Source organism: Camarhynchus parvulus, chromosome 13, assembly GCF_901933205.1.
Source record: "Camarhynchus parvulus chromosome 13, STF_HiC, whole genome shotgun sequence".
Classification (NCBI taxonomy): Eukaryota; Metazoa; Chordata; class Aves; order Passeriformes; family Thraupidae; genus Camarhynchus; species Camarhynchus parvulus.
Genome location: NC_044583.1, coordinates 17,203,897 through 17,216,789, shown reverse-complemented (window position 1 = coordinate 17,216,789; position 12,893 = coordinate 17,203,897). Strand labels below are relative to the sequence as shown.

Genomic DNA, 12,893 nt, shown 5'->3' with positions numbered 1-12,893 from the left:
ATGAGCCATCTCTGCCCCAGCTGTGTCACTCACCATCAGGCTTCCAGAAGTGCCACCATCTCCATTGGGGGTGGAGGGGCTCATTGTCATTGAGAGGAACATTCAGTTTTTCCATTGTGGGGTGAGATTGCAGCAGCAGAGAAAGGTGTGAGCGCAGCTGGTGCCTCTCATCTCCTCTCCCCTCTGCCTACACACTTGTGCCTGTCCCAGTGTCTTGTGGCTCCTCACCTGTGGGATCTTGTGGATCTCGTTGGATGGGGCTTGGAGCAACCTGGGCTAGTGAAGGTGGGGGGAACTGCAAGAGCTTTAAGGGCCTTTCCAACCCAAACCACACTGTGGTTCTGCTGGCACCCACCTCTGTCAGGTCAAGACATCTGAGATTGCAGAGTGATATAGAAACCTGTGTCACTGTGTGCAGGTTTTGGAACACACTGTTTGAATTCAAGTAAATACTTTTATAAAGTAATAAGTGTCTAATGAACTGTTTTAGCTAAATTGCAAATACAGATCTGGATGTCACAGGCTCTATTTCTCTGATTGCTTAATATGAAGGCACAAGTGCCAGCGTGGAGAGCAACTGACTTAGATTAAGATAATGCTGCGATGTCAGATGATTACCCCTTAGCCCAAATTTCCCTGGATGAAAAGAAAAACCTTCCCAGCACAGTGCACAACACTATTCAATCATTCCCATCATGGGATGGTTCTTACACGCCTTCCTCTGCCCTACTGGTTTTGCTTTTCTGGGAGGAGGAATCAAAATTTTCATTATTTCACCTTCTTGGATCTTAAGGGAAGGAAATGCGACAGTAAACCATGGCAGACAAGTAGCTGAACTTAAAAAGTTTATTTTATATTTGGGTGGGAACTTCTCAGTTGTTTTTCCCATGGAGGCCTTCCTTTTCATGTAACTGAGTTCTAATTTCTGCTGTTTCCATCAGGAACTAGTGCAGAACACAAAGGAGGACAAGCAGCAGGAGCCCTGACAACTTCCATGAAGCACAAGGTTTGGAAGAGCAGCAGAGCCCTCTGTAAGTCATTGTCCCTCAGCGTTTCTGGCTGGGGAAAGCTGGTACTTTGTGATGATAAATCAGAATTGTTGTCTGTCCCTCTGGGTCACTAATAGCATCAGACTGTCCCTGTCAGGCAGCAAACTCCTCTGTGCAAGAAATTGGGAGAAAAAAAGGGTATAACTGAGCTGGTCCTTTCCATGCCCTCAGTTCCCACAGGCCAGTAAGACCCCACAGCAGAGATGTGAGAAAAGAAACACAAAATGTTGCTCTTCTAATAATTGCCCAAAGGAGAACAGAAATAAATGAGTGAAAACTTCTCAAGCCCCTTGTTCGGATTCTGAAATGCCCATGGGTTGAATTCCCACTGCCACAGGGCTGGCAGGAGCCATCCCAGCTGGGAATGGGGCCTGCATCCGAGGTGGAGGTTGGCAGGGCAGGATTAGGATGGGTGGGCACGGTTGCAGGATGGCAGGGCAGGGTCGGGATGGGGCAGGGGCAGGGGAGGGCTGGGCAGGGTAGCAGCAGGGTGCTGTGGAGCAGCTCGGTGCTGACCCTGTCCCTCTGTGCTGACCCTGCCGTGGCCGGCGCGTGGCCGCGGTGCCGCTGCCCCTCTGTCCCTTTGTTTGCGTTGGTCTGGCCCCTGGGCCAGGCACGGTTCAGCTGTCTGTGAGCAGGAGCAGGGACCTCGTGAGAGCCCCGGGCGGTGCTAGGACAGCACAGGGTGACAGAGCTGCTGAGGCACAGCTGCACGGGGCTGTCACTGAGGCCACCCAGCTCTGCGGCTCTTGGGGGCACTGTGAGCAGGACACACGTTCTGAATGAAATGGCTCAGGGAGAGGGATTTTATACAGGCACACAGTGACAGACGTGGGGGAATGGCTTCAGACTGCCAGGGTTAGATGGGATATTGGGAATTGTTCCCTGTGAGGTCCTGACACACATTTCCCTGAGCAGCTGTGGCTGCCTCTGGATCCCTGCAAGTGTCCAAGGCCAGGCTGGACAGGGCTTGGAGCAGCCGGGGACAGTGGAAGGTGTCCCTGCCCACGGCAGGGGTGGCACTGGATGGGCTTTGAGGTCTCTTCTGGGATAAATCTGCCTCTATACATCTCTGCTAGCTCACAGCCACAGCAGCCAGTTTGTTGCTCCCCACTTGCCTAAGCTGCCTGGAAAATACCAGTGACCCAAAATGCAGTTAAGCACAGAGTATTTTTGGGACAACTTGGGAGCACTGGCTGATTGATTTTATTGCTACTTATGCCAACCTCAGGCTGTGCTTGGGGCAAAGAGGCTGAGCTGGGTCTCACGTGCTCTGGTCCCCAAAATACTCCAGCACTGAGCTACAAAAATTGCATCACCCCAGCTTCCTGAAGTGAGAGCATCATTGTCTTCCTGACAGCCCAGCCCTGAGCACACAGGGAAACGTCATTCCTGCCCTGCAGATAAGATAAACCCCCAGGACAGCTCCAGGAATAGCACAGCAGGAACACTCAACGTGTTGCTCTGCATGGGGTGGGAGCTGGAGGCAGTCACTGGAACACTGCGAGGCAAAAATTAGGATAAAGGGACCAGCCAGGTGTTCTGAGCTTCCAACAGTGAAGGTGTTTCTACACTCAAGAGACATGGGGTGAATTTTGTCACCTGTGTCAACTTTATTACCAGCAGCTGATTTTTAATCATCTTCAGGCATTAAACAGTCTTGCTTCTACTGGCAGTTTTCAAGAAGGTTCTGATGCAGCCTCTTACCACTGATCAGATATCAGAGTGTAGTTAATTACCCAATTAACATTAGCATAACTAGGTAATTAGAATCATAGGATCAGAGAACAGCCCAGGTTGGAAGGGACCTTGGCAGATCAGCTGGTGCAGGATCTGTGGGAAGGGAGCCCAGAGGAGGTTACCTGGCACCCCGTCCAGTCACCTCCTGAAACCGCCAGGCTGTTCCAGGGACAGATTGTTCTCACTGGAAAAAATTCCTTTGTTACACAGACATGAAACCTCTCCTGGTGCAGCCTGTACCTGTTCCCCTTCATCTTCTGCCCAGGGCTCCCATGAAGAGTGAGCCTCCAGCCAGAGGTCAGGGTCCATCCCAAATCCCAAACCAGCCAGCCCATCCAGCTTTAATCAACACCAAACCAGGGAGTGTTTGTTTTTCACAGATCTCAAGGCTGGAGGAAAAGCAGTGGCCAGTGATGGGAAAAATAAAGGGGACAAGGAACAATTTCAAACCAGCCCTCGTTGCACTTTATACTGAGAAATATTTCAAAGAAACAAGAATTACAAAGGCTGGAAGTGCTCTAAGATAAAACATCCGAGCACATGGAACTTCAGCCTGATTATCTGCCTGTACAGAGAGAACCAGACAAGGGATTTGATGCTCCTCACCTCAAACAGCTCAAGACACGGATTTCACACAGAGTCATGGGGCAAAGTTACAGTTTATTAGCCAAGGCTTATCTCCCTGTTAATCCCCTCCGGCCGTGGGAACAAGCACAGCAGGTCCCGGGGAGCTCCGGAGCCACGTGGGCACTGCTCCTGGTCACTGGGCACTGCTCCTGGTCACTGGGCACTGCTCCTGGTCACTGGTCGCACTCGTAGTCAGCCGGGTTCTTCCTCTTGAGCCGCTCGAACTCCTGCGTCCCCCAGGAATAAATCAGGTAACCGAGGGCCAGGGCTGCCAGGGACAGAGGACAGGCTCGGTCAGGGGACACCACAATGAGGGGACACTGCTAGAAAGGGACACTCTCCATAAAGGGACAGTGGGACGAGGGAACACTGCTCTAAGGGAATAATGCAGCGAGGGGACACTGCAGTAAGGGGGCATTCACAATAAAGTGGCATACGATGCAGTGACTGGACACCTAAAAAGGACACTGCAGGGAGGGGACACTGGAATAAGGGGATTTCACAACACGGGGACAGTGGGAGAAGGGGATTTCACCACACGGGGACACTGCGAGAATGGAATATTCACACTATGGGGACACCGCAGTGAGGAGACACTGCACCGTGCACAGCACCTACCTCCAGCGACACAACAACATCCCACAACCCCCACCCTGCCCCAGTGCTTCCCCCTCCCCAAGTTTACACTACGAAGGAGGTACAAAAAAGAGGGAATCCCCCCCTGTACTCACGGGGCACCACCTTCAACACCTGGGAGGCGAAGCGGCGGCCCACGTTGGGGACGCCGTGGGACAGGACATTGGGGAAGGCTTGCTGCTCGAAGGGCGACAGGCTGTAGGAGATGACATGGCGCACCCGCGCCAGATTCCCGAAGTGCTTCCCCATGGCCGCGGTGTCCCCTCGGTCACAGCGCAATGGCCGCCGCCCGCCCCGGAACTGCCTCGGCGAGGCCTTCCGGGGCACCGCGAGCGGCGCTTTCCGTTTGTAATTAACGGTAGGGGCGGTGAAACCCGCGTGTGATAAATCACAGTTACACTAAAGTGTGTTTTTAACAGGCGATTTGTAATAAATAATGTGCGCCATAAACGGGCCCTGCCCTGAGGGGAAGGGGGGGGAGTCGCGCGAGGCACCTGCGCCGTGAGGGGCGGGGGGGGCGGTGCCTCAGGCGGAAAACCGCCAAAAATAAATAATGGAGAAAAAAAATGACTTTTGTATGGCGATTGTGGAGCTCCGATGAAAAATAAATAATGGTCTGAGGAAACCCCCCCACTTTTCGTGTGGCGATTGTGGAGTTCCGATGAACAGCGGAATGGTCTGAAGCAGAAAATCGTGGAATTATGGAAGTGTTTGCGCTGGAAAAGGCTTTTAAAGGTTAAATATCCCACCCCACAATGAGCATCGTAAACAATATTGGAATTATTATTAGAATGTATGAGACACCTACCACATAACTGAAATTACTATTAGATTATATAAGATATCTTCACTATTACTGGAATTATTAATAGAGTCTATAATTATTAGACTATTTAGACCTATTCCATATTATTCGAATTATATAATATATTCAATATCAAACTTAAATTACTATTAGAATATATTAGAGATCTTCAACGTTATTGCAATTATAATTAGAATATATTAGAATTATTATATCAGCTTCCACATTGACGGATAATTGTTAGGATTACTATAATATAATTAATCATCTTCTACATAATTGAAATTATTAGAAGATACTAGAATTGTTAGGCATATTTAACATTATTGGAATTATTATTAGACTAGATGAGAATGGTTAGAATATTAGACATTTTCACCATGATTTGAATTATAGTAGAATTATTGGACTGTATTAGACATTTTCAACTTTATTTGGATCATTATGCTCTATTAGACATATTTGCCGTTATTTAAACTAATATTGCACTATATTAGATTAGTTAGAATATGTTAAACATCTTCAACATTGTTAGAATTATTATTAGAATATATTGGATAGGTTCAACATTATTGGTATTATTACAATATATTACACATTTACTATATTATTATTGGAATTATTGTACTATATTAAAGATGATACCCATTCATGGACTATTAGAATATATTGGGATTATTGGACTATATTAAACATTTCACCATAGAAGGATTTGTTTCAGAAATATTTCCATTTATTTTCTTTTCTGGCAGGTGAGCAAAGCCAAATTCCCAAAGTTTGAAGGGAAAAGCAGGAGTGATACAATCCAAACTGACCCAGCTGCCCACAGTACTGGCACGAGGATGGTTTTATGTGACACCAGGCTTCTGTTTTGAGCTTTTGGTGTCAACCACTTTGATTTCAGTCAGAGACTGAAACCTGGAGCAGGATGTTCAATTTTAGGGCAGATTTGTGCTCCAGGAGCTCTCCAGACACCCCACCATCCATGGGTTCAGTGACCAGGTGAACCATCAGAGTGACACCACTCAGCAGTCCCTGCCCTGCCAGGCTGAATTCCCAGCCTCTGGAAGAGCTCAGGATCTCAGGTAGGGGCTGGTTGGGTGGCTGAGTGCAGAAAGTTATAGCATTTATTTATTAATCCATTAGCAAGTCAATGTTAAAGAATGTTCTGAACAAGTTTTGCAAGATAGCGCTGCTCCACAGCCTTTAATTAACAAACAAACAAGAAAAATCCCCACTAAAGCCAAGAGGTTTGTGTATGAACCCCAAGTCCAGGAGGAGAAAATAAATCATAATAAATCAATTACAGTAAAAATTTGGTGTGAAAGCATCTACAGTTGAGGCACTTGTTACCTACAGTTTCATTGTGAGAGGAAACAAAGCTGCAGCCCCACATTTCAGCATATTAAACCCATTGACCAGCATTTACATCAACACATTTAAGGCTTTTAGAAGCCATTTTGGGGGATTAAGCTTTTTAAACAATTCTTCCTACTTCAGAAGCCAGTGGCAGTGTGGCTCCAGTGGACAACCCTCTGCCCTCACCCCATGGACAGCTGCTCCTCATTTTTGAATCAAAGGAAGCCTCACCTGATGCCAATTGTTACCAAAACAGGTGCCTTGATTTAAGTGTTCACAAATTATCCTCAGTTGCCCTTAAATTCTTACTCCTCTTTTAGCTGAGAAAGCCCAAAGAGTGCAACAGAAGCAAAAAACAACCTGTTAATCTTTATAGAACTGTGAGGAAGGGTTTTGTCACCCTGCTTGGAAGAGCTGGAATGTGGTAGGGGAAGAGAATGAAAAACTGAAGAAATAATTCTGACATTAAAGACTTTCTCCCCTTCCTAGTCATTGCTGGTGATGCTACACACCAGGTTTCTGTAGAGGCAGAGTAGCAGGCACTGCATGTCAGGGTATGTGTGACAGCCATTTATTTATCTCCTTTTTTTTAAATCTGTAATAAAGCAGCTTAAAAATAGACATTAAGTAGTTGAAACCTTTCCCCCATTTTAAATACAAAATTCTCCCAATAAAAAGACACTATTTACATTTAATTGCACGTTCTAGAAAGGCTGAGTGAGTACAAAAACCAGTGCTCTGATGTGAACCCCCCTTCTGCTAACTCGGTGCTAAATCCCAGCTCCCGGAGTTACAGCAACGCTGCTCAGTGATCGTAGCTACAGCACCTTGAGGATGCAAAAGTAAAAGCTGTATTTGGAGTGCAAACCCAGCCCAAGCAGTGCCACTAGCGGCAGGTGCACTTGGTGGCGATCATGTCCTCGTACTCCTTGTAGGCGATGGAGCCGTCGGGCTCGATGGTCAGCACGCTGAGCGGGCTGTAGGCGGCGGGCACGCACGAGGGCCGGGGCACGGCGGGGTCCAGGCGCTCGTAGATGAGGGTCTGCACCATGGCGTGCACCGGGGAGCCGTAGCGCTGGCCCAGGGCGCGGGGACAGTCCCCCCGGCAGAACTGCGGGCTGTAGCGGTGCGGGGCGATGATCCAGCGGTCCCAGCGCAGCTGGCTGAAGCTCAGGCGGAAGTTGTGCAGCTCGCACTCGTGCTGAGGGAACACAAACTGCTTCAGGTACTCGCTCAGGTTATGGGGTGAGGAGGCTGGGGCCGCTTTGGGATGCTCATTCCTTCGCTGGCGAGAGGCCCTTTTACCCTGGGGATTGCCTTGGTCACCCCTTGGAGGATCCACCAGCGGGCTGCTGCTTTTCCTCCCGTGCCCCACTGAGCTCCCCCGGTGATAAGCTTGCTCGCTGGTGTCATTCAGATAGAGCAGAAGGGAAGGGGGAACCAGTGTCACATTCACAGCGTTTCCCAGTTTCGTGCTCCCTCTTGGGTCACCCATCAGACAAGTGAAGTTCAGAGCCATGTGCACGTTCCTCCGGTTCGTAGCAATCAGAGGCTGGAGGAAAGAAGTCACATCCATCTCCACCCATTTGCGTTTCCTAACGTCAAAGTGCAGGCTAAAAGCTAAAGAGTGGGAAATGCTGGGACAAACTTGGCTGGAAAAATCATGTTCCTTAAGGGATAAATGGCATATGCAGGTAATGGAAGAGGAAATGGGAACAGATGTGTCAAAGGAATAGAGCAAGACAGACTTGAGTAAGTGCTCCAGAGAAGTAACACGATCCAAGCTGAAGAGTAAATCCACCGAGTGAGCATCTCCTGGGAAGGGAAACAGATTCCTGTAGTGTTAGTGTGTCTTATTTTTCCACCTAGACATAAATACTGTTGTAGTGGATAAGTAAAAATTATTCAGCAGCATAAGAAAACAATTTTGATGCCCTCCCTTACATTTACTATGTGAAATTTCTACTTTGGTCAGGGACATATGAGTTAAAAATTAAGACATTTTAAAAGAAACAAAGAAAATCCCTGGTTTTAACAGTTATTAGGATTCATTACTTTAAAAGAACCAGCACAGGAGGAAGTCAGCTGTTGTCTCTTTAGTGCTGGTGTGGGGTAACAGGAACGAAACACTCCAGATGATACAAACCATGAACTCCACCTCAAAGGGCTGTTCCTGTGCAGCAGCACAGTGCTTGTGTTTATCTGTCTTTCTAGTGAAAAACCCAAGTCAGGAGAACTCAGGTCACCTCAGCAGGATTAACAGCCAACAATTTCTAGGTGCTGTTGTTGTGATCAGCCCACATTTAAGAAAGCCACAGAAGCACCATAAGTTACGGTGTGCCCAGCCATCCCAGTTCTGAGCATGATTTATGAGTAATTCTACTCTTCCCTTCAGGGATTGGTCATGATTCTTTTCTAGCAAATGCACTGGGCGAGGAGAGGAGTCTCTGGCAGTGGGTTCTGGCAGTTTGGTACAAGTCTCCTATCTGCGCTGTAGCTCTTTGAAAAAAGCAAAGCCAAGGTGGGCTGTAGAAGGAAATGTACTACCCATTATGCCTCAACAGTTCTTCCACTTTTCTTATTTCACTGAGATCTGCTTGTGACTTTTTCTGACTCATGAGGAGATGAGTCAGCCTGAAACATCAGCATGTCTTGTACATACCACTTGTGTGGTATTCCCCAGCCTGTAAAGTCTGTACCTAATGCAACTCAAGGAGAAGTAGGCTATGAAAAACTCCCCCGATTTAGGAGAAGAGCCTCCAGGACTAAAATAGCAGCAGCGCTAAAGAAAGGAGGTATTTTAATCTGGTGCTGCCGGCACAGAACACACAGAAACCCCGCATGCCCTTCCCAGCACTGCATACCTACCTTTGCCCAGGTGCGCGGGGCTGTGCTCGCATTCCCAGCACGGGGTGAAGAGCCTCACCGTGTTATAGAGGCGGCCTCGCTGCGCCTTGGGGATGCCGTCCCTGGTGGCAGACATCCTGTACAGCCTCTTCATGTACCGAAGGGCCCTGGAGTCCGGCTGCAGCCGCGGCGCCTCGTTGTGCCAGCCCCGGGGACCGCGGTCGTGCAGCACCTTGAGCAGGGGGGGCAGGAGGGCATGGGCTGGTGCCGCACCTTGGGGCAGCTGCAGCCCCGCGCTGAGCTGGCTGGCAGCAGCCTCAGGAGCGCCCAAAACCCCAGGGGCCTCCGCAGAGCCCCCCCGGCCTCGGGAACGGGGCGAGCACTGCGTGCCAGCAGAGAGCCAGGGCAAGCAGCAGTACAAACAAACACAAATCCTCCAAGTGCTCTCCATGCTCTTGAGGGCCGCAGATGAAAAATCACCTCCCCTCAAGTACTCGAGGAAAAACAAGGGTACCTGAACCCCATCCCTTATATAGTTTGCAGCTGTGGAATGTGAGGGAGGCTTCCTTCTGATTAGGAAACAAAGAGAAAGATCTGCAGCTGGTCCTTGAAACCACAGGTTCAGTGCAGTTGGGCTAAGCCTTGGCCCTGGGAGCTTATTATAAAGAGATACTAATTCTGAGTTAACCTTTTTCACATGGGAAATCACAGGCTGGGAGCGAGTGCCAGCCCGCAGAGGGAGCTCGGGAGGCATTAGTGCTGCCTGCTCTAATTAATCCTGGTTTATTTGCAGGAATATATAAAGCTAAATATTACTCTTTTAGCCTTTGGCCTCTCTCTATGTGCTGGTGGAGTAGTTTTACCAACTCTGAGCTGAAGAACCCAGTCCCCAGCTGTTCGCTGGGTATCAAGTTGTGGGTTTTGTTAAGGAAGAAGGTTTGAGGCTGCTTTGAGAGCATCTTACAGGTAGCTTAATTTAGGGGCTATATCAGGTGTTCTCCCTCTTGCCTTGGTGTGCTGCAGTGGAAAGCTGAGTTTGCCAAGCTTGTTACTATCTCTTTCAGCTTCCCTGGTGTATTTTCCTGCCTGACAAGCTCTTGTTTACAAGCAGGAGAGTAAATAAAGCCCTGACAAATCAAAAATTGTGAACAATGGAGAGTCTGCTGGTGTTACCTGCCCTGTGTACTGCCTGAGGTGAGGTTTGAGGTCACCTGCTGTACACCAGATTTGAGTTATTTCTTCAGATTTTTTTTTATACTGGTCCTTCTTGCAGGATCTCCACCATGGGGTTTCACTTGTGGCTTTTAAGTAGGAGTAGGGAAATTGTTTCTCATTTTGTTGGTGTCTTGTTTATTTTACATTATTGTTGGATGTGGTTAAGGTGCAAGTCTGGTGCTGCAGACTCCAGAGCAGGGGGGCTGGAGGTTTTTTGTGATTGGGAAATACAAGGTGTTTTCAGAAATCCTTTCTTGTCTAACTATGTTACTTGGTATCAAGGCAGGGGCAGATTGTGGTGAGTCAAAAAGGTTTCTGAATTTACTTTGAATTACAGAATTTACTGAATTTACTTTGAATTATCAGTAGAAGGTATATGGAACAAAAAGCAATAACGCCAAGCTTTAGACAGCAACTGTTCAGTGCTGGCAGTGGCTCACTGGTGATTGGGCTGGTTCCCACTTCCATCTTCCCAAAATAAGCTCTATTTATTTTTATCTTAATGGGTCAGGGCTGCAGCTCCTAACCAGAGCTAATGGTCTCAAGGGCATCCTTTAAGTTTAAACAGGGTTTTGACTCATTTTTATGGGGGCTTTTGGAGAGGGACAATCACTCTCTGTAGGCTGCTTACAGACTTCCAAGCTGCTTTTATGCAGGGCAATAAAAATTACTCAAATCACCATCCCACAGTAAGGCTGGAGGCCTGTTGGGTGGAAAAATGCTTCTTCCTTCCCATTAGTATCTCCCCAAAACCCCAAAGCTCTGACACTGATCCGTGGTGAGGCACACTCCCATAGTTACTGCTGGGTTTTAAGCTGCCTCTAGCCTTGGTGTGAATTTCAGCTCTTCTGGCATTTGCTGAATCATTTTATTTGGTTACAAAGTCGTGGCTGCAAGGTCAGTGCCTAACAACGAAACCAGTGAGTTCTCAGAAGGTAAACAAGGGGAAATCCTTCCAGGCTGGGACACAGCCCTGCCCTGGGCTGGGAACTGATGGTTGCCCACATTTAGGCACTCCCACGTCTCCCCCACAGCACGTGCACAGCAACAGCAAAGGGTGGATGAACCTTTAGGTGACTTTGTCCTGCAGGATTAAGGATGCAAACCAGATTTATTTATATAGAAATAAATTATTTATCATGCTAGTGATAAGACTAAAAAGGCCTTAAACAGAATTATTTGCTACCTAGTATGGGTAGCCAGAACTGCTAGTATAGTACAGTACAGTGCATTAGTTTTGAAGCAAAACTGAAGCATTTATATTAAAGCAGTTATACTGAGGCAATTATACTAAAGGCAGCAAAAAGTATTAGTTAGAGAATGGTGTTATTCATGCAGACCAATGACTGTGGTGGGCAAATCTCTGGCTCAGCCCTGAGGAGTGGCCTTGAGGGGTGTCCCCACTCCAGGGAGGAATCTCCACACAGTCTCCAAGAGGCGTGTGTTGGAAAACCCTCTGTTAAACAGTGTGCCTGGGCTGTCAGGCAGATGTGTCTGGGCCAGCTCAGCAGCTTTGGGTGAGGTGTCAGTAGCATCATTTGTTTGTTCCTTTATCAGGCAGCTTATCATCTGCCACATTTTCACCTGGCTCTCAGGATGTTTAACTTTGGGATCCATGGATCAGGCTGAGTTTAGCATCATTCAGCCCAAAAGCAGCATGAACACCTTCTCTACTCACTGACAGCTTTTCAAGCAGGGCATTGTTTGAGTTGCTCCCTCCTAGTCCAGGCAGAGCATCCTGAGCAGGGCCTGCACCCCCAGCCCACACCTGTCCCTGAGCCAGCCCCCCTTCCCTGGGGACACCACAGCAGTCACAGCACAGAGGGGATGAGATCTGCTGAATGTCCCCTGCAGTGTCTCACTGACACAAAAAGCACTGAGCACGAGTCTCAGGCTGCTCTGATTCTCTGTGCAGTTTGTTTATTTAACAAATTGTGCTGCCAAGTGTTCTCAGCAGAGCTGTCTGGGACCCTGGTGGAGCCTGGCCTGGCTGTGCAGCACAGACAGATTTTCCATCTGCCCAGAAGGAGCTTCCCTTCCCAGCAGTTTCTCCCCACAATGCTGAGCTAGGTCAGGCTCTCACTGCCTTCCCCATGCTGCAGACCTGGGCACAAAACCACCCTGAACTGTGAATCTCCTGCTCCTGCCTGGAGCTGCCTGGCAGGATTGCTGTGTGTCCCAGCATCCTCTCGTCCCTGGCCCATGTCACACCCATCCCAAAGCACAGGTGCTGTGGGGTAGGAGCAGGGTCAGCAGAGGAGCTGTTCCTTTTCCACACCATCTGAGGAAACCACTGTGGCTTCCCAGGCCCATCCCACTGGCACAGCAGCAAAGCCCAGGGAAGTTTTCACCTGGTTTCCTATTTCACATGCAATGCCTTGAGCCTTTTGGCTCACACCCAGCCAGAGGGGCCCAGCACAAGATCTGGGCTCTTACAAATTCATAGAAACAGGCAAAAAGTGAGGATTTCTATCTGACCAATTTCCAGAGCAGCCCTTGGAGCAGTGTCTGGGTCTGTCCCAGCTGTGCTCACCCCAGTGCCAGAGGTGAGCCTGCTTTTCTAGAGCAGCCCTTTTCCCAGGGAAATGCAAAGCTGAAGACTGCACGGGTTTGGG

At 48.6% G+C, this 12,893-nt stretch overlaps 2 protein-coding genes across 2 annotated transcripts; both read right to left on the bottom strand.

Annotated features, from left to right (window-relative positions):
- Positions 1-3,429: 3,429 nt before the first annotated feature.
- Positions 3,430-4,372, bottom strand: LOC115908672 (cytochrome b-c1 complex subunit 8). The gene is made up of 2 exons (XM_030957444.1): positions 4,148-4,372; positions 3,430-3,684 (listed from the first exon to the last, which is right to left on the bottom strand). The coding sequence occupies exons 1-2, from the start codon at positions 4,299-4,301 to the stop codon at positions 3,590-3,592; spliced, it is 249 nt and encodes an 82-aa protein (XP_030813304.1). The 5' UTR covers positions 4,302-4,372; the 3' UTR covers positions 3,430-3,589.
- A 2,730-nt stretch (positions 4,373-7,102) lies between these two features.
- Positions 7,103-9,514, bottom strand: GDF9 (growth differentiation factor 9). The gene is made up of 2 exons (XM_030957655.1): positions 9,085-9,514; positions 7,103-8,031 (listed from the first exon to the last, which is right to left on the bottom strand). Exons 1-2 carry the CDS (start codon positions 9,512-9,514, stop codon positions 7,103-7,105), a joined length of 1,359 nt encoding a protein of 452 aa, XP_030813515.1.
- Positions 9,515-12,893: the final 3,379 nt, after the last annotated feature.